The following is a 22,616-nucleotide window of genomic DNA, read 5'->3' as shown; positions in this document are numbered from 1 at the left end:
ACAAGAGCTCAAGATACTTGAACTCCTCCATTTGGAGCAGGATCTCAACCCGAATCCAACTGAGGACCATGGTCTCTGATTTGGAGGTGCTGAGTCTAATCCCAGCCACTTCACAGTCGGCTGTGAGCCACTCCAGTGAGCATTGGAGATCATGGCTTGATGAAAACATAAGAACCAAATCTTCTGCAAAGTGCAGGGATGCGATCCTGAAGCCACCAAACCAGACCCCCTCTGCACCTAGCCTGGGTCGTACAGGGACCACACAACCTGTATCATGGGGCTCGGTACCCCATACTCCTGAAGAACCTACCACAGGACTCCCCAAGGGACACGCCTTTTCCAAGTCCACAAAAGATATGTAGACTGGTTGGGCGAACTCCCATGCACCCTTGAGAGGATTCTCAAGGGTGGAGAGCTGGTCCAGTGTTCCACAGCAAGGATGAAAAACAAATTGCTCCTCCGGAATCCAAGTTTTGACTTGTTGATGGACCCTCCTCTCCAGCACCCCTGAATAGACCTTACCAGGGAGGGTGAGGAGTGTGATCCTCCTATAGTAGTAACACACCCTCCGGTCCCCCTTCTTAAAAAGGGGGAGCACCACCCATTTTGCTAATCCAGATGTACGGCCCCCGATGCCCACGTGATGTTGCAGAACGGTGTCAACCAGGAGAGCTCCATAACATCCAGAGTCTTGAAGAATTCCGGGGAAATCTCATTCACCACTAGGGCCCTGCCAGCAAGAAGCTTTTTAACCACCTCGGTGATGTCAACCCAAGTGATAGAAGAGCCCGGCACAATGAGAAATGATGCACCGACATTCCACATCTCAGCACACACTGCAGAACACTTTTGGAGCCGTTGTTCTTGAACTGTAAGCCGTTTTACTAGCTGCATGAATTTGGGTCTTTCATTCTCGTAGGTGTTTACATTCCACCCCAAGCTAGCATGAATGCAGGACTGCTCACGCTTGCCAATGAGGTACACGAGATTGAGAAAAAAAACACCCAGATTCACCGCTTATTATCCTAGGAGATTTTAACACAGCTAGATGTGCACAAATCCCCGTGGTCCCCTTTGCTCCTGTGATCACTGCTGACTCTACTTAATACCTACATACAGGCAAGCACTTTAGTGTGCGAAGCCTTCGGTAAAATCAGTTAAAAAATGGAACAATGAGGCAAAATTAGAACTTCAAAGCTGATTTGACTGCACAGACTGGAGTGTCTTTGAAAATTCTGCGACCAGGCCTGATGAATTCATGGATATCATGACCGCAGATGTCAGTTTCTGTGAGGAGGTCCGTACACCCAACAAAAACTTTTTATGCCTTAAATAACAACAAGTCGTAGTTTTCAGCCAGACTTTGGCAACTCTGCCAGGCTAAAGAGGTTGCATATCATACTGGGGATAGGTCCACAATCGCACTAGAAACTAGCTGATTTAAGAAACTGCAGGCTAGCTGACGACCTGAAAAGCTTTTACTGCAGATTTGAAAAGGACGCTTTAACACACCCACCAAGCTGCACCACCGTACATTCCACCATTTAACATCCATGAAAGGGACATTAGATAGATATTCAAACAACAAAAGATCAATAAAACGCTGGGCGCAGAGCTTGTGTCCCCACCCTGCCTCAAAGTCTGTGCAGATCAACTTGCTCCTGTCCTCACAAAGACCTTCAACAGGTCTCTAAAACTATGTGAAGTACCAACCTCCTTCAAACACTCCACCATCATAACGATCCCGAAAACGGAGCAGTCTCAGGTCTGAATGACTACAGGCCTGTTGCCTTGACATCTGTGGTCATGAAGTCCTTCGAACACCTTCTACTGGACCACGTTAAGAGCGTCACATGTCCCCAGCTGGATCCACTGCAATTTGCCTATCAAGCAAACTGGTCTGGGGATGATGCCATCAACATGTGTCTGCATTTCATACTTGACCATCTCGACAGCGAGGGAACATGTGTGAGGATCCTTTTCGTGGACATCAGCTCTGCATTTAATACATTGCTTCTCAGTTATTTTCTGTTACGCCCCCACTAGCAAGAACAAAACAATTCACACACACCCCCACACTCTCCTCCGCGACTATACGTATTACCATTTGTCTATAAAATTGTAATAAGTACTGCTCTGCATTGTTGACCCCAAGTATTTGAAGTCATCAACCCTTGCTATCTCTTCTCCCTGGAGCCTCACTCCGCCTCCTCTGCCCCTCACATTCATGCACATATATTCGGTTTTACTTCAGCTAATCTTCATTCCTCTCCTTTCCAGTGTGTGCCTCCATCTTTCTAATTGTTCCTCCGCCTGCTCCCTGCTTTCACTGCAGATCACAATATCATCTGCGAACATCATGGTCCAAGTGGATTCCAGTCTAACCTCATCTGTCAGCCTATCCATTACTGCCACAAACAAGAACGGGTCAGAGTGGATCGCTGATGCAGTCCCACTTCCACCTTAAATTCTTCTGACACACCTACGGCACATCTAACAGGTGTTCTACTGCCCTCGTACATGTCCTGTACTATTTTAACATATTTCTCAATCCACACCAGACTTACGCATGCAGTACCACAGTTTCTCTCTTGGTACTCTGTCATAGGCTTTTTCGAGGTCTACAGAGACACAATGAAGGTCGTTCTGACCTTCTCTGTACTTTCCACCAGCATCCTAAAGGTGAATAATGCATCTGTGGTATTCTTTCTCGGCATGAAACCATACTGTTGCTCACAGATACTTACTGCTGTCCCAAGTCTAGCCTCCCCTACTCTTTCCCATCACTTCATTGTGTGGCTTATCGTCTTTATTCCTCTATAGTTTCCACAGTTCTGAACATCGGATAACATAAAGGGACTCTGTATAATCTTAACATAAGTTGGGGCAATGATGCACTCTTAACTGGTCAAAATGAAGAAAACTGCATCTTGCAAATCTTTGATAGGAATAGTTACCATTAATTGAATGTCTCTTGTTCTTTGTTTTTGTTATTTTGTTTCTTTGTTCTGAATTTCGGACCAGGGCGGCACCGACTGCCAAGAGACAAATTCCTTCTGTGTTGCTACATACTTGGCCGTTAAAGCTGATTCTGATTTGTAAATATTTTTAAAACCACGTGACTGTACTTTTCTTTTTTTGTGGATAATCATTTGTTTCCATATTCCAATATTTTCATTATTACGGGAGCAGAGCCTGCTAATTATCACAAGCCTGGTGTGAGCAAAAAGACCAGCCGTCAAGATGCCTCCCTTTCCCATTGAGGATGATCACGAACTACTGCAAAGGATGTCAACCCTGGAAACAAAAATCCAACATCTTGAAGTGCGTATAGATATTAATGCACAGTCAGGGAATAAAACCAATCTACCGATGTCTCAAAATAGTGAGCAGAAGTGTGCTAACAGTCAGTCACTTAGCTCAACAACGAGGACAGATGTGGACTGTGGAAACAATAAAGGCCCCTCCAGCAGTTCTCCCTGGAATTTGCCTCCAATTATCTCCAGTTTTCTCTGTGAGACTCCCTCTTTTTCATATCAGGTCACTGGGTAACAAATCAGTGTTGATTAATTACATCATTACAACCTATGATCAGGATTTTTTGGTCTTGAGTGAAACCTTGGAAACAGAAAGTAGCTGTAATACCATTTTAAATGAGGCAACACCAGCAATTTTTTTTTTAAAAAAAAGTAGCAAACAAGGACAAAAAGTGGTGGTATTGCTGTTATTTTTAAGTCATTATTCACTGTAAAGAAATTATACAAGGTGATTTTAGTTCCTTCGAATATCTGTGTGTTGTCAGTTATATGTGCTGACGATAACTGCCACTAAGACGCGGTGGCCGACTACAAACCGGAAGTCATCCTTGGTGGCTACCCTACCCCTGAGGTGGACAAAACCGAAATCGATCTTCCTCGGGCTACAAGATCCAAACAATCGCAACTCGGACGCAGTCGCATGCTCAAAGACTATATGGCTCATGTCAACAATCCTATCGTCAACCTCTGCCCGAAATGCAGACAGAGCCCTCACGACACGCAGCACATCTTCAACTGCACAGCAGCTCCCACTACACAGACCGTAATGGACCTGTGGATACGCCCGAAGGAAGTGGCTACCTTCCTGGAACTAGAAGTCAACTGAACAATGCGATTGCCTGGCTACATCAACAACGATAACTGCTTTGTCTTAATGGAAGACTTTAAAATTCATGTTGACAATCACATGGGCAAAACATCCAAATAACTCTGCCATCTTGATCAAATAGACCCCAACTCAAGAGCCCAACTCAAACTCAAAGTCACATCTTGGACTTGTTCATCTCTAAGGATATTGAAATTCTATCGATTGACATGAAGGGTATGGCTATTTCTGACCATTTTTGTGGATTTTTTTTTAAATCAGAGATTCTTCCAAAGGTTCAGAAAGCTTCTGCCTATTAAGTAGAGGTGTATACAGGAAATGAGAGTACTTCCACTAATTTTATGGGGACTGTAGCTGTTCCACAAACTGTGAATGCTGATACAGTTGATGACCTTTTGGACATTTTCACCTCGAAACTCATGGCTCAAAGGATGGTGTTGTTGGGATGGAACTCATCATTTGTCTTCCTCCAAACACCGTTAGTGGAATTATGACCAAAAAGTTCCATTTTGGTCTCATCTGACCACAAAACTTTCTCCCAAGACTCCTCTGTATCATCCAAATGGTCATTGGCAAACTTAAGACGGGCCTTGACATGTGCTAGTTTAAGCAGGGGACCTTCTGTGCCATGCATGATTTCAAACCATGACGTCTTAGTGTATTACCAACAGTCACCTTGGAAACGGTGGTGCTAGCTCTATTCAGGTCATTAACCAAATACTGTCGTGCAGTACTGGGCTGATTTCTCACCTTTCTAAGGATCATTGAGAACCCACAAGGTGATATCTTGCATGAGGCTACACTCCGATGGAGATTGACCGTCATGTTTAGCTTCTTCCATTTTCTAATGATTGCTCCAACAGTGGACCTTTTTTCACCAAGCTGCTTGGCAATTTCTCTGTCGCCCTTTCCAGCCATGTGGAGTTGTACAATTTTGTCTCTGGTGTCTTTGTACAGCTCTTTGGTCTTGGCCATGTTACAAGTTTAAGTCTTACTGATTGTATGTGGGTGTGGGGGCATTTGTCTCTTTATGCAGCTAACGACCTCACACAAGTGCCTCTGATTCAGGAAAATACACGGAGGGGAGGTGGACTTTTAAAGGCGGACTAACAGGTCATAGAGGGTCAGAATTCTACCTGATGGTCAGGTGTTCAAATACTTATTTGCAGCTTTACCACACATAAAAATCGTTTAAAAAAAAAAAGCAAACATTGTATTGCTATATTGCAAAGCAGGGTGTTCAAATACTTATTTTCTTCACTGGATCAACACCATCACTGAGAAGGAATTGATCCCACAATGCCTGTACCAAAGTCAGGTGTGTGTACCACCACACCATCAATGACCTCAAAACAACTTCATATGACTCTTCATCTCTTACATTTTGGGTTGGTCGGGAATCTAGGGCGTATTCTGCCAAAGGATCCAGGAATAAGAATGACATCATCAGCATTTGTCAAGTAATTACTGAGGAATTCTGTTTGATCACAATGAGCCTCTTCCATACCTGTAAATGGAAAAGAGGAGTTGGGGTTTGAACTTGATGGAACATAATTTTTTTAAAACACCTTTACAAATATTTCTGGGTCCATTTGAATCAGGGTACTATTCCCCAGTTAACCTGGAATGTAATGTGCATGTTATTGTCTACTATTTTAAGAATAATGTACTATAATAGAGTATATAATATATATAATAATTTAAGAAGAATAATAAGAACCCCATTAATTAATTGTTCGTGCTTGAAGTGTAATGTACTAATACCATGATCCCCAACTATGATGATGTTGACACATCGGTGCAATTTCATCTGCTTAAGTCCATCCATGAGTTGACCAATGATCCTATCAATCAATCTAAGAGGATTATTCAACTGGAACACACAAAGAGAGTTATGATCCTCAAATACATTTATTGAGTTTAAAACTGCCAACAAGATACTCACTTCAATGCTCATGGGTCCCATTTTATGTCCAAATATGTCGAGCTGCTCAAAGTGCACAGCGTAAACATAGGGTCTATAAGAGGATGAAAGAGACAATATAAAGTCAAATGTTAATATGAGAAATGGGGAAAGGGAAAGGAAAACTGCCCTAAAATCAGAAATGAGTGGAAGTATATACAGTGGAATAAATGAGTATTTGAACACCCTGCTATATTGAAAGTTCTCCCACTTACAAATCATGGAGGGGTCTGACATTTTCATCGTAGGTCCATGTCCACTGTGAGAGTTAATCTGAAAAGAAAAATCCATAAATATTTTAACAATTTGTGTGATACAGCTGCAAATAAGTATTTGAACACCTGTCCATCAGCTAGAATTCTGACCCTCAAAGACCTGTTAGTCTGCCTTTAAAAGTCCACCTCCACTCCATGTATTATCCTGAATCAGATGCACCTGTATGAGGTCGTTCACTACATAAAGACACCTGTCCACACCATACAATCAGTAAGACTCAAACTTATAACATGGCAAAGACCAAAGAGCCGTCCAAAGACACCAGAGACCAAATTGTACAACGCCACACGGCTGGAAAGGGCTACGGAGAAATTGCCAAGCAGATTGGTGAAAAAAGGTCCACTGTTAGAACAATCATTAGAAAATGGAACAAGCGAAACATGACAGTCTATCTCAATCGGAGTGGAGCCTCATGCAAGATAGCACCTTGTGGTGTCTCAATGATCCTTAAAAAGGTGAGGAATCAGCTCAGGACTACACGACAGGACTTGGTCAATGACCTAAAAAGAGCTGGGACCACAATTTCCAAGGTGACTGTTGGTAATACACTAAGACGTCATGGTTTGAAATTATGCATGGCACGGGAGGTTCCCCTGCTTGAACCAGCACATGTCAAGGCCCGTCTTAAGTTTGGCAATGACCGTTTGGATGATACAGAGGAGTCATGGGAGAAAGTTTTGTGGTCAGATGAGACCAAAATTGAACTTTATGGTCATAATTCCACTAACGGTGTTTGGAGGAAGACAAATGATGAGTTCCATCCCAACAATACCATCCCTACTGTGAAGCATGGGGGTGGTATCCTCATGCTTTGGGGGTGTTATTCTGCCCATGGGACAGGACGACTGCACTGTATTGAGGAGAGGATGACTGTGGCCATGTATTGTGAGGTTTTGGGGAACAACCACTTTCTATCAGTCATAGCATTGAAGATGGGTCGTGGCTAGGTCTTTCAACAATAACAATGACCCGAAGCATACAGCCAGGAAAACCAAGGAGTAGCTCCGTAAGCATATCAAGGTTCTGGCGAGGCCTAGCCAGTCTCCAGACCTAAACTCAAGAGGAACTCTTTGGAGGGAGCCCAGAGACCTGTCTGATCTAGAGAAGATCTGTGTGGAGGACTGGGCCAAAATCCCTCCGGCAGTGTGTGCAAATCTGGCAACTACAGGTAACGTTTGACCTCTGGAATTGCAAACAAAGGTTACTGTACCAAATATTAACATTGGTTTTCTCTCGTGGTCAAGTACTTATTTGCAGCTGTATCACACAAATAATTAAAAAAACATTCATTGTGATTTCTGGATTTTTTGTTTTAGATTATCTCACAGTGGACATGCACCTACGATTAAAATTTCAGACCCCTCAATGATTTCTAAGTGTAAGAACTTGCAATATAGCAGGGTGTTCAAATACTTTCCTCACTGTAAATGCAAACTGGATTTAACAGACCAGAAAATGTTGCATCTCTTATCTTGGGAAAATCAGGTAATGCCAAAGATGATTTTGTCAAAGATGAGAATGAAATGATTTTGTTGATGACTCCTTATTTTCATGATGACAAGGTGATGGTGACCAGCAAAACAGCTCTCTTTTATTTTATTTTTTCCACTGACATGACCTGTTCGGCTGTTCGTCAACCACAATGGATAATCTCTGTACTTTTTATGTCCAAAACGTTTTTGTTTTTTGAGACTGCCACTGTGGTTCTTTGGAATTATGATGTAATGATGAATACTTAGGAGGACAAAACAAGGTTACAAAGGGGAATAATGGGAAAAGAAGATGATGGAAAAATGAAAAAAAGACAGGACACTCGCTACTACAGTGTCAAAATGGATTCGAGTTTTTGATGGGAAAGTCGTGCTTCACCTTGTGATGGAAGAAAAGGGTACTGTTGGGTAGGAAAGGCCAGGGACAGCTGTGTAAGAGTGCAGGACAAGGATAGTGTACTCAGCTCTGTAATTGGAATGTGGGAAGAGTGGATTTGTAAATTGTAAACAGTGATAGAAATTGGTTGGAAGTGAAAGGTTCTCCAAGAAGCTTGCAAGACCATAAGACTATTTTATAACAATTAGAGAATTAGCTTTTTGTGAACTGTATTGTCTGTGCTGTCATCCTGGATCAAATTCCATGTGCTCCCTAAAGAAACCAGTGGCTTCCTCTTTTCATTTTTTAGAGTACGTATGTGAATTGTGCCATTGGATGTAACAACCAGTCAGCCCTCACTCATTGAATCACATTGCAAAATGCGACAAACTGAATAGCTATACTGAATACTTTCAATTTGCATTGGATTTTTTTTTTTGCACACAACTTGGAAAATCTGCGAAGAGACTGCAGCCGCACCATTGCGCACGTGCACAGTTTAGAGGGAACCTTGGCTGAAATTTGTTTTTTTTTTGGCACATGTTCGACGCATTGAGCACCCGTAAGAGGACATCACTCATTCCAAGAGTGCCAGAGTGGTCCAGCAGCCCCACCGAAGCGCCCCAAAACCAGCCACCCGAGGAGATACAATTTCCATTAGCTATATCCATCCATCCATCCATCCATCTTCTCCTGGTCAGGTCGTGGACGCAGCAGCTTTAGCAGGGATACCCAGACTTCTCTTTCCCAAGCCTCTTCATCCAGCTCTTCCGGAGGGATCCCGAGGTGTTCCCAGGTTAGACAAGAGACATAAGCTCTCGAACATGTTCTGGGTTGTCCCCAGGGTCTCTTTCCAGTGGAATGTGCCCGGAACACCTCACCAGGGAGGCGTCCAGGAGCCATCCAAATCAGATGCCCCAGCTACTTCATCTGGCTCCTCTGAATGCGGATGAGGAGCACGGAGGAAACTCATTTCCATCCCTTGTATCTGGGATCTTGTTATTTCGGTCAGGACCCACAGCTTGTGACCATCGGTGAGGGTAAGAATGTAGCTCGACCGGTAAATTGAGAGCTTCACCTTTTGACTTAAAAAGCCTGCATCACTGCAGACCCTGCACCGTTCTGCCTGTCAATTTCCCACTACATTCTTTCCTCACTCGTGAACAAGACCACAAGATACTTGAACTCCTTCACTTGGGGCAGGATCTCATCCCCGACCCAGAGAGGGCACGCCACCCTTTTCCGACTGAGGACCACCGTCTCAGATTTGTAGGTGCTGAGTCTCATCCCACCCACTTCAAACTCGGCTGCAAACTGCTCCAGTAATCTTTGGAGATAACGGCTCGATGAAGCCAGCAGAACTACATCACCTGCAAAGAGCAGAGAAGCAATTCTGAGGCCACCAAACCGAACAGCCTCTATGCCTTGGCTGCACCTAGAAAGAAATGGTACGAAAAAAATCGGTGACAAAGGGCAGCCTTGGCTCAGTCAGTGATTGCCGCCAACCAATCTCTGACACCAGGCACACAGGGGGACTGAACAGCCCATATCAGGGGGTACCAATCCCCGCAGGACTCCCCGGGGGACAAGGGAGAACACCTTCTCCAAGTCCACAAAACACATGTAGACTGGTTGGGCAAACCCCCATGTACCCTTGAGGATCCTGCCGAGGGTGAAGACCTGGTCCACTTTTTCATGGATAGGACAAAAACAGCATTGGTCCTCCTGTATCCGGGGTTCAACTTACCAACAGACCCTACTCTCCAGCACCCCTGAATAGACCTTACCAGGGAGGATGACGAGTGTGATCCCACTGTAGTTGGAACACACGCTCCGGTCCGCCTTCTTAAAAAAGGGGCACAACCACCACAGTCTGCAATCCAGAGGCACTATTCCTGAATTCTTAAACCATAGACACAATTCTACATTAAATTCTATACCAAAATTAATCATTATTATGATTGTGCGAATGCTGAAACTCTTGAGTCATCACCTTATCGTGGTGGAGGTGTTTGTGGGTCCGTATTATGTGAGGAGCTAAGTTTTCTGGGGCTTTAAACCTTTGGCAGGGTCTCCCATGGCAAACAGGTCCGAGGTGAAGTGCCATAAAAGCAGAGCTCCAAAGACACCAATGATGTTTGTAAATACACATTTTCCCTTGCCTGGACATAGGTCACTAGGGTTCCCTTCTGGATCCAGGCGTAGAGTTGGTGCTCAAATGTGATTGCCTGGTGGTCTACGCCAATGTACCAAGGTTTGGTAAAGCCTGAACGTGAGCTTCCTTTCCCATGGGTTCACCACCTGTGGGAGAGTGCGGAGGCTCTGCCATTCTTTAGTTGCCCATGGTGAGAGGCACTGAGGAAGTGTGTGTCTTTCCCCCAGCTCAATGCCTGTACATTGGGGTTCACTTCCTCCTTCGGGTGGAGGTAAGGCGTCTGTTTTTTGTACTGATGTACCAAACAGGAATTCGGAATGCCCACACTTTCAGAGTCTTACATGGGGGTGCTGGAGACAGCTTCCACTGGGGACTTCGTTGTGTAGGCGGTGTGTAGGATGACTCTGGTAGCGGGTAGGGAGATTAAGAAGACAAAGGTAGAGTAGAGAATCAGGTGGTGGAAGTTGAGAAAGGAAGAATTTTGTGTGGCCTTTCGAAAAGAGGTGAGACAGGCTCAAGATGGTCAGGAAGAGCTCCCAGAAGACCGCAATACTACTGCCAGTATTCAGAGAGGCAAGCAGGAGAGTACTTGGGGTGTTTTCTGGTAGTAAAGGGGAGAAGGAGACTTGGTGGTGGAACTCCATAATACAGGAAGTCATCCAAGGAAAGAGATTAGCGAAAAAGTGGGACACGGAGAGGACTGAGGAGGGGGGTGAGGAATACATTGAGATTCGCCAGAGGGCAAAGGTAGAAGTGGCGAAGGCTGAACAAGAGGCATATGACAACATGTACACCAGGTTGGATACGAAAGAGGGAGAAAAGGATCTCTACAGGTTGGCCAGACAGAGGGATAGAAATGAGAAGGATGTGCAGCAAGTAAAGGTGATTAAGGATAGCGATGGAAATATGTTGACTGGTGCCAGTAGTGTGCTAAGTATGTGGAAAGAGTACTTTGAGAAGTTAATAAATGAAGAAAATGGGAGAGAAGGTAGAGTAGAAGAGGCGAGGGTGAATGACCAGGAAGTGGAAATGATTAGTAAGGGAGAAATTAAAAAGACCAGAATGAAAAATGAAAAGACAGTTGGAAGACGTGGATGTATGGAAGCAATTTGGTGAGGTGGCTGTGGAGCTTTTGACCAACTTATTCAAAAGAATACAAGCGGGAAAGTAGATGCCAGAAAAATGGAGGAAAAGTGTGCTTGTCCCCATTTTTAAGAACAAAGGCGATGTTCAGAACTGTGGAAACTACAGAGGAATAAAGATGATGAGCCACACAATGAAGTTATGGGAAAGAGTAGTGGAGGCTAGACTCAGGACAGAAGTAAGTATCTGCGAGCAACAGTATGGTTTGATGCCTAGAAAGAGTACCACAGATGCATTATTTGCCTTGAGGATGCTCATGGAAAAGTACAGAGAAGGTCAGAAGAAGCTACATTGTATCTTTGTAGACCTAGAGAAAGCCCAAGAAAGAGTACCAAGAGAGAAGTTGTAATACTGCATACGCAAGTCTGCTGTGGCGGAGAAATGTTAGAATAGTACAGGACATGTATGAGGGTAGCAGAACAGCGATGAGATGATCCATTGGTGTGTCAGAAGAATTTAAGGTGGAGGTAGGACTGCATCAGGGATCCGTGCTGAGCGCCTTCCTGTTTGCGGTAGTAATGGATAGGCTGACAGTTGAGGTTAGACTGGAATTCCCTTGGACTATGATGTCCGCAGATGATATTGTGATCTGCAGTGAAGAGAGGGCGGGGAACAATTAGAAAAATCAAGGCACAGACTGGAAAGGAGAGTAATAAAGATTAGCTGAAGTAAAACAGAATATATGTGCATGAATGTGAGGGGCAGAGGAGGAGGAGTGAGGTAGAACAGCGGTGAGATGTACCGTAGGTGTGTCAGAAGAATTTAAGATGGATGTGGGACTGGTCCAGGGTTCCGCACTGAGCCCCTTCCTCTTTGCGGTAGTAATGGATAGGCTGACAGACGAAGTTAGACTGGAATCTTCTTGGACCATGATGTCTGCAGATATTGTGATCTGCAGTGAAAGCAGGGAGCAGGCGGATGAACTAGTAGAAAGATGGAGGTACACACTGGAAAGGAGAGGAATGAAGATTAGCCGAAGTAAAACAGAATATATGTGCGTGAATGAGAGGGGCGGAGGAAGAAGAGTGAAGCTCCAGGGACGATATAGCGAGGGTGGACGACTCAAAATACTTGGGTTGAACAATACAGAGCAATGGTGAGTGTGGTAAGGAAGTGAAGACACTGGTCCAAGCGGGATGGAACAGTTGGCGGAAGGTGTCTGGTGTTCTATGTGACAGAGTCCCCGCAAGGATGAAGGGCAAAGTTTATAAAACAGCGGTGAGGTCGGCCATGATGTACGTATTAGAGACAGGGGCTCCGAAGAAACAACAGGAAACCGAACTGGAGGGAGCAGAAATGAAGATGCTGAGGTTCTCGCTTGGTGTGAACAGGTTGGATAGGATTAGAAATGAGCTCATTTGAGGGACACCCAAAGTTGGATGTTTTGGAGACAAGGTTAGAGAGAGCAGACTTCGATGGTTTGGACATGTTCATAGACGAGAACGTGAGTATATCGGTAGAATAGTGCTGAGGATGGAGCTGCCAGGCAAAAGAGCGAGAAGAAGACCAAAGAAAAGGTTGATGGATGATGTGAGGGAGGACATGAGGACAGTGGGTTTTAAAGAGTAAGATGCACGAGATGAGCTTAAATGGTAAAAGATGAGACACTGTGGCGACCCCTAATGGGACAAGCTGAAAGAAAAAGAAGATTAAAACAAGAAGGTAAGCGTTATATACTAGTCACTACCAGAATAGTTTCAAACCAGTAAATAATGTAAATTTTCTGACTCGCAAATTTGATTGTATACTTCCTTGGGCACTTGGTTGTCAACAAAAGGAATGGGACACCTTAACTTGCAAGGATTGGAAATTTGTCGAAGCACAAAGCTCAGATAAGCTAAAATATTTACATAAATAGATAACAAAATACAATTCCACTGGCCATCTTATCTAAAAAAAAAAAAAAAAAAGAATGACATAGATTGTAGAAATTAAGGTGACCTTACTTAAGTTGGGTATGACAACACCTAATGGTAGTTACAAGAGAGGAAGGAGGGAGGAAAAAAGAAAGAACAAAATAATGAATAGAGAAAACCAACCACACCCAATACCATGACTTACACCACCACACATAATAACTTGATCAGACGGAACTGACTTGAAATGGTCGTAAAGACTGGGAGGACTACTGTCTCCCGCACAGAGGACCAACTTAACCAACTTAACCAAATGACCAACTTAACATCAAGTCAAGGTGACTTGTAACCAAGGATCCAAGTAACCAACCCCGACACACAAAATGGCACAGACCTGACTATTTTAGTGTATCGGACTTGGACTACGGGTGATGTTAAAAAAAAGCTGTGGAAGATCACACTTCATACAAAGCCGACATGAGTCAGTGTGTAGAAGATGTGGAAAATTTGAAAATTCGGAGAGCAATCCAGCGTTTTAGACATAGAGCAAATGACACTAAAATAGAAGGATAAAAACCAAAGATAATGTGCCTTTTGAGCAATACAGACAGAGTGACAACTGTATTCAAGATTTACAGTCTTCTGTAGGAAGATGGAGAATAGGCCATTTCAACAGCAGTTGACATGCTCTCCATGCAGGTTTAAAAGACACAAATTACAGCTGGGTTAAAAAACATTACATTGGCCTGATGACTGCCACATTGGAGGAATATGTTAATCATGCAGAAAAAAAATCTGAAAGAGAAGAAGAAACAGACGAGCAACATTTCCTATCAGAACAACAGGATAAAATTAATGAAGACTTTATTAATTTAACAATGTGGTCACAAAAAAAAAAACTCCAGGCCCAGATTTTCATTACTAAAACAAACTCAACAAATACACTCCCAAAAAAAGAAAAACACACAGATAATCTGGGGCGGCAGCCATACGGAGCAGCCTCCCAAAGGCCTTGAAAGACAGAGGCTTAATGTTGCCGCATGTGTCACTGTTTAAACCATATGACACACACTAGGAGTGGTTGTGAGGTTTGTCAAAATAGACCAAACAGGAACTGATTGGAAACTAGATGAGGACCATTTGAAAAGTACAGGTTAGTGCAGGCCGTCACCTTCACCAAAGGTGTCGCGGTATTGACTCTTACCTCTGAACAGAGGAAGAGGAAACATTTTTAAAAGAAGTCCCAGAATGCATGTGGTCAATAGGACTATCAAATATGGGACTCATTAGGGGAGCGCAACCTGTACAAATTAGACCTAAAAGAGAATATAGACCATGCATAAAACAATAACAATTATAACCAGATGCATTAGATGGCATAAAGCCTGTTATTGAGTCATTAGTTACTGCAGGGGTAATAATTGAATGTCCAGACCCTCCCTGCAACAAGCCAAATTTTCCAGTAGAAAAAAAAAAGGAAGGTACCCCAACAGGAGGTTGGAAAACAGTTCAAGACCTACGAGCAGTAAATGCTGCTGTAACACAGCGAGCACCTAGTGTCCCAGACAAACATATACATTGCTGAATTCATTAAGACCAGATGCAAAAGTTTTCACAGGAGTGGATTGAGTTACATTCGCATTTGGAGGCAACAATATATATTTACCAGGTTACCTTAAGTGTACTGTGAAAGGCCAACAATTGCCAGTATGTCCACATTTGAACTATCAAGTGGGAATCAAATTCTACTTTATGTAGATGGTGTTTTGCTTTCATCACCCACAAGGAAACTTGCAAAAGTTATAAATAACATTGTTGAAATATTTAGCAAAGAGGGACACAAGGTTTGCAAGAACAAGTTAACAACAAGTTAAGAACTTAGGACACAACCTTAGCGCAGGAAGAACAATTGCAGATGATGGAAAAATAGTTGTACTTAATGCACCAAAACCCAAAACAAATTATGCAAAATAACTGCGTCTTTGACCAAATTAATGTATGAGGAAGACCTCAAAATGACATCATTGTTAAAATGGATAGACGAATCAGAAAAAGCTTTTTGTGCGATAAAGAAGGAATTAGTGTCAGATTATAGCAAATCATTTATACAGATACTAGATTGTAAAGGTCATTTTAGTGAGTTTTAGTGCAACAACAGAGACTCAGAGTCGCCCCAGTGTGTAAGAGCAGTTATTGTGATATCCATTGCTGTAGAAACAAGTTCAACCATAGTTTTGTTCCATCCTCTGATTTCAAAAGAACCACATGCAGTTCCTGCATTGTGTATTGAGACAAACAAGCGACATTGAACCCAGGAACAATTTTTACCACATCATGAGCAAGTCATGAGGATGGTGCAAAACATGATTGTCAAAGGTTAGCAGAAATATGAGCCAAAAGCAGAAGTGGCCTGAGAGATCAGCCTTTAGAAAGTTAAGAAGTGTTATTTGTAGATGGCTCATCTAAGAAAATGCATGGTGTAGACAGCCAATATGCATTTGCAACAGTGCATATTTTGTGCAGCACTGGAAGAAAAAAAAGGGGGTATGATTTCATCCACAACCAAAGTAACACATGCAAAATTGTTAGTTGATTTACTAAATGCAGTATGGAAATGCCTCACACATACATCAAACAAAGATATGATTTCATTGGGAAAGGCTTTCGCTGATAGAATACTAAAGGAAGCTGCATTAATATATATATATATATATATATATATATATATATATATATATATATATATATATATATGACAAATGACAAATTTAGATAAAAGACACATGAAGAAGATATGCGCAACATTATAAAAAGACATCTGTGTATGAACAAACAAACCTATGCTATACATAGGTCGCCATTTTGAGCTATGATTTAGTCACATATCTTAAACAGGAGGGATATGAGAATATACAATCAACATTATACAATTTATGGCTCCAATTTTGATAAAAAAAAAAACATGAAAATTGTAGGACATGTTTGACATGTTTCAAGACATAATCCATAAGGTAATTTGAGCCAATGTAGAGGACAGTTCCCGACACCGCAATTACAGCGAAATGAAAAAAAAAAGGTTTGGTCATTATAGAAGCCTCTTCAAAAAGGATAGAACTCTTTCCAGCCAAACATGCCAACAGCTTTAAAAATAGCAGAGAGGAATACTTGAGTTAATTTGTCTCATTGTAAGAAGGTTATTGATTTTGAAACCATTGAAAATACTCGTGTGTTTTATTGGCTATTTGTAAGATAGCTGTTGTCATTCCCACTACCAAAGTCGCTGCAGTCCGGTTAGAAAGGTGGTAGTAGTATTTAGAACCCTTCCGTCTCAATCTGGTGAAGAAAACACCCTGACCAAGAAAAAAAAGAATTTGAGTTTATTAGAATAAACACTAAATTAGATGTAGAAAATTGGTTTCAAATTGCAACAAGCATTTCAAAATAATAATTGGGTTCTCATGGAAGAAAAATGGCATCACTGTGATGCAGCTGTAAGGCTTTGGCCTCACAGTTCTGAGGACTGGGGTTTAGTCCCAGGTCCTCCTGTATGGAATTCAATGTTCTTCCAATGCCTGTGTAGGTTCACAGGCATTCCAGGCGTCCCAGGAGCGTCCAACATTGATTGGACACTCTGGAGTGTCCCTACATGTGATTGTGAGTGCGACTGTCGTCTGTCTTGATGTGCGCTGCGATTGGCTGGTGGCCAGTTCAGGGTGTACCCTGCCTCCTCCCCGATGACAGCTGGGATAGGCTCCGGCACTCCTGTGACCCTTATGAGGATAAGCAGCTCGGGAAATTGAATTTATGAGAGGAACGGCACTTGATATAAAAAAGGGATTCTGTGTATACACTAACTTCTTTTTAAAAAACTAAAAACATTGTTTTCTAATGATATGCATCAAATTTATTGGAACTCTAAACAAATTGGGAAATTAATCAGCATTGATATGTAAAACCATTTTTGTGATTGATAATTCATTTAAGTCATTGTCACATACAGACAACTGATGGTGATGCGGAGGTAACAATCTTTGATAAATTGAGAAAAAATGTAACAGGTTAATGTGCTTCAATAACTTCATTATTGCCATTTGTCTGTTCATCCTATGTCTGTTTATGAATTAACATCTAGTGTACATGCAGTTTTACCATTGGTTGAGCAGAGAAGTAGTATGGGAATGATGAGTGTTTTAACATACATCGACGCCACTGATGTTCCAAGTGAGTATAAATTGGCTGATCAATTTGGCAGCAGGATTTGAGTCTTCAGGTTGTTGGCGTACAACCATCAAAACCATAGATAGAATCAACTACATTCATTACAACGTACAAGAATTGGGCAACTGGACACAGAGACTGTTGACACGTTGGGTGAGAGAGGAGAAATCTGTGCTATGTTCAGAGAACAATGTTGCGCAATGAAGCCAACACACAGCTACGGAGTCATGCCACCAAGGGGCTTCGAAGATTGAATGGCTCATTCCGGGATTGACACCTCCGTGTGAGAGACCTGAATGAATGCCTTTGGAAGATGCACTGCCCTGTTGTCCTCAAATTTGGTATCAATTGTTGTTTTTTCCAGCAATTTTAACCTTGTGTGGATGTTGTTGGATTCCTTGTCTGCGTGCTCTCATTGCGAAACTTATTAAAACTGTTATGTCACCCACGAACGAACAGGTGGCAGCGATGTATCCTTTAAATGTGAAAAATGACAGTGACGACAATGATGATTTTCTATTCTCTGTGTGTGTATTTGTTTTCATAAAAATGTATTCGTTAGAAGAAGTTGCTGGATGAAAGAATTTGTGCAAATACATAATAAACAGGAGGGAAATGTTAGAATTATTGTGAATATATTTATTATGGACTTGCAACAAAGCCAAAGTATCATCCTTGCTTCAAAGAGTCTTGTTCACAGGACGAGCTCCTACACACAGATGCAACAGTATCTTCTTAGAAGTAGCCAAGGACAACTCCATCATAACCAAAGAATGTACCAAATCATCAACAAAAACTGTGCCTTTGTTCATTTCATCTACTCAACCAGAGGGCCCGTAGAAAACCCATACAGGCATGGGAAGAACATGCAAACTCCAGACAGGGAGGGCCGGGATTGAACCCGCGTCTTTAGAACTGTGAGGCCAACACTATACAGCTGGAATACCCTACTGCCTATTTTGAATAATATGAATGTAAATGGCAAGAATCTGGCCTGATTAGGATAAATATTACTATTAAGAAAATTTAAAATAGCTCTTACTCGTGCTGTGGAAAATTCACTCACTGCTGATACTGTTGCCTGAATTGAATACAGACAACCTGAGACAGCTGGCGATAAATTCTGGGTGCTCTGTCATGCGTGGCAACAGATGGTCTGGATTATCTACCATTTTCTGGTAAATATGTTGACTCTGATGGCAACAAAAACTTCTGTTGTTTCCATGGTATGCAGCTTCTAGCGGCACACCTGTGGATACTGTATATTAATTCATCCATTCATTATCCAAGCCACTTATCCTCACAAGGGTCACGGAGAGCCAGAGCTTAGCCCAACTAGCTTCGGGCGAAAGACTACACCCTGAACTGGTTGGCAGTCAGTCACAGGGAAGATATCAACACCATCACTGACCGGGAATTAATCCCATGCTGCCCGCACCAAAGTCAGGCGTGTGTACCACTACACCATCAGTGACTGTCCTGTGGATATAATAAAAGATTTTTTAAAATATGTTCACATTTACAAACTTCTATAGGTCAAAGACCCATATCAGTCCAGTACACAGAACCACCCACCTCATTTACATTTCTATTTTGAGCATTTAGTGCCCAAACAAAACCACAAGATACGGTTTACAGTTGCAGTATAAAGTTTAGCGGCTTTGCCCATGACACCTTGGGAAAATTTTGACTAAAATGGGGATGCACAGTTCTGGGTACTGTCTGGTTATGGCTCTCAGAAGTCGTCCCAAGATGTGGCATCAATTTACCACGTGAAAATATATAAATGGTGAAGTAAGTCCTCTTCACGATCCTCATGGGACCCTTTCGAATCATTTTCATCGCTCGAATTATCGGAAAATTCATTGTCGTTCTCAAATTGGTGTCACATTGCTGCCATATTTTCGTGCATTGCCTTCCTTCTTGGGAATTTCCACTGCGTGGTTGGGTTGTTCTGGGGAATTCAGCAATGTGAGATCAATTTTTGCCGATAATCAAAAACTACATATGTTTCCTTCATATCTGATTTCACAATTTAAATTCATCTTAAAAATGTATAATATGAGAAAAAGGTGCTTTAAAGACTTTTCATACCCTTTAAGCTCAGGTGCATCTGAATTTCACTGCTAATCCTTGAGCTGCGTCAAGCATTTGTATGGAGTCCACCCGATGTAAATTCATTTAATTGAACATTATTTGAAATGGCACACACTTGTCCAGAAATCGTGCACGTGACGTCATCATTTTTACTGCGCCATATTGCCGGTCAAGGGTTAGGGTTAGGATTAGGGTTAGGGACCGAGACCTGTCGTGGTCTTGGTTGTCACAATAGACAAGACAGTTGTTCAAAGATATCATTCAATAGAATACCTGCTAAAAAGACGAGAAAAGATCGATGGATTGCCGGTCAAACAAACCTGCTTGGCATTACGGGAGTCGTTGAACCGGAAAAGATATTTCACAATGCCCAGGACCTATTGTGCTGTTGCCTGTCACAATAGACGAGAAAGTTTGTCAAATAGATCATTCTATGGAATACCATCTCAAATGACGAGAAAAAATCGATAGATTTCAGCAATTAAACAGAATGGACACTGCCCAACGAAATACACACGCCTGTGTAGCGATCATTTCATTTCAGGGAGGAATTATTCTTATCAATCTCACATTATCAGGAAGTAATTATAATGCCCGAGAGGTGGGGCTCGAACCATGGGCTTCAGCCGGGCTCAGACCTCAACTTGGGATGTTGTAATTCGGTGGGGAAAATACTTCGAAGACTTCCTCAATTCCAATTGGATGGATGGATGGATGGATGGATGGATGGATGGATGGATGGATGGATGGATGGATGGATGGATGGATGGATGGATGGATGGATGGATGGATGGATGATGGATGGATGGATGGATGGATGGATGGATGGATGGATGGATGGATGGATGGATATTTATAATGCCAAGTTGAGAGCAATAATGCAGCCCTATGGAGCCACAAGCCAGTGCAATCTGTAGGCCGGTCCCAAGCCCGGATAAATGTGACCTAGAGTTGAAAGAGAAATTCTGGAAGGAACTAGATAAAGTAGTTCTGAGCATTCCAGACAGAGATAAAGGTGTGCTTGGTGCAGATTGTAATGGACATAATGGTAAAGGAAACAGGGGCGATGAAGAAGTGATGGGTAAGTACGGCATCCAAGAAAGGAATTTTGAGGGACAGAGGGTGGTGGACTTTGCAAAAAGGATGGAGATGGCTGTAGTGAACACTTATTTCCAGAAGAAGGAGGAACATATAGTGACCTAGAAGAGCGGACGTAGAAGCATGCAGGGGGATTATATTTTGTGCAGATGATGTAATCTGAAGTAGATTACTAACTGGAAAGTAGTGGTAGGAGAGAGTGTAGCTCGACAGCAGAGGATGGTGGTGTGTAGGATGACTCTGGTGGTGGGTAGGAAGATTAAGAAGACAAAGGGAGAGCAGAGAATCATGTGGTGGAAGTTGAGAAAGGAAGAATGTTGTGCAGCCTTTCGTAAAGAGGTGAGACAGGCTCTCGATGGACAGCAGAAGCTCCCGGAAGACTGGACTACGACAGCCAAGGTGATCAGAGAGACAGGGAGGAGAGTACTTGGTGTCTTCTGGTAGGAAAGGGGATAAGGAGACTTGGTGGTGGAACTCCAAAATACACGAAGTCATTCAGGGAAAGAGATTAGCGAAGAAGAAGTGGGACACGGAGAGGATTGAGGAGTCGCGAAAGGAGTACATTGAGATGCAATGCAGGGCAAAGGTAGAGGTGGCAAAGGCTAAACAAGAAGCATATGATGATATGTACATCAGGTTGGATATGAAAGAAGGAGAAAAGGATTACTACAGGTTGGCAAGACAGAGGGATAGAGATGGGAAAGATGCGCAGCAGGTAAGGGTGATTAAGGTGTTGACTGGTGCCAGTAGTGTGCTAAATAGGTGGACAGAATACTTTGAGAAGTTGAATGAAAAAAATGAGAGAGAAGGAAGAGTAGAAGAGGCAAGTGTGAAGGACCAAGAAGTGGCAATAATTAGTAGGGGGGAAGTTAGAAAGGCACTACAAAGAATGAAAAATGGAAAGGCAGTTGGTCCTGATGACATACCAGTAGAGGTATGGAAGTAATTTGGAGAGATCGCTGTGGAGTTTGTGACCAAGTTATTCAATAGAATACTAGCGGGCGAAAAGATGCCTGAAGAATGGAGGAAAAGTGTTCTGGTTCCCATTTTTAAGAACAAAGGTGATGTTCAGAGCTGTGGAAATTATAGAGGAATAAAGTTGATGAGCCACACAATGAAGTTATGGGAAAGTGTAGTGGAGGCTCGACTCATGACAGAAGTAAGTATGGTTTCGTGCCAAGAAAGAGTACCACAGATGCATTATTCGCCTTGAGGATGCTAGTGGAAAAGTATAGAGAAGGTCAGAAGGAGCTACATTGTGTCTTTGTGGATCTAGAGAAAGCCTATGACAGAGTACCAAGAGAGGAACTGTGGTACTACATGCGTAAGTCTGGTGTGGCAGAGAAATTAGTTAGAATAGTACAGGACATGTATGATGACAGCAGAACAAAGGTGAGGTGTGCCATTGGTGTGTCATAAGAATTTAAGGTGGCGGTGGGACTGCATCAGGGATCAGCTCTGAGCCCCTTCCTGTTTGCAATAGTAATGGATAGGCTGACAGACAAGGTTAGACTGGAATCCCCTTGGACCACAATGTTCGCAGATAATATTGTGATATGCAGTGAAAGCAGAACAATTAGAAAGATGGAGACATGCACTGGAAAGGAGAGGAATGAAAATTAGCCGAAGTAAAACAGAATATCTGTGCGTGAATGAGAGGGGTGGAGGGGGAAGAGTGAGGCTACAGGGAGAAGAGATAGCGAGGGTGGACGACTTCAAATATTAGGGTCAACAATCCAGAGCAACGGTGAGTGTGGTAAGGAAGTGAAGAAACAGGTCCAAGCAGGTTGGAACAGCTGGC

At 42.7% G+C, this 22,616-nt stretch overlaps 1 protein-coding gene across 9 annotated transcripts in view; it reads right to left on the bottom strand.

Moving 5' to 3' along the window:
• The window catches only part of enpp2 (ectonucleotide pyrophosphatase/phosphodiesterase 2), a 221,093-nt gene that overhangs the window by 123,072 nt on the left and 75,405 nt on the right, over positions 1–22,616 (bottom strand). For 5 of the 9 annotated variants that reach the window (XM_061820089.1, XM_061820088.1, XM_061820094.1 and 2 more), the window contains 2 exons: positions 5,908–6,161; positions 5,525–5,650 (listed from right to left, as the gene is read on the bottom strand). In XM_061820089.1, the coding sequence (XP_061676073.1) occupies positions 5,525–5,650; positions 5,908–6,161 (380 nt within the window). The remainder of the gene's footprint in view (positions 1–5,524; positions 5,651–5,907; positions 6,162–22,616) is intronic. The other 4 variants (XM_061820090.1, XM_061820092.1, XM_061820091.1 and 1 more) reach the window with 1 other exon arrangement.

The sequence above is a fragment of the Syngnathoides biaculeatus genome, chromosome 5 (assembly GCF_019802595.1).
Source record: "Syngnathoides biaculeatus isolate LvHL_M chromosome 5, ASM1980259v1, whole genome shotgun sequence".
Lineage (NCBI taxonomy): Eukaryota > Metazoa > Chordata > Actinopteri > Syngnathiformes > Syngnathidae > Syngnathoides > Syngnathoides biaculeatus.
The sequence above is the reverse complement of the archived record's forward strand: the minus strand, read 5'-3'. Positions and strand labels throughout refer to the sequence as shown.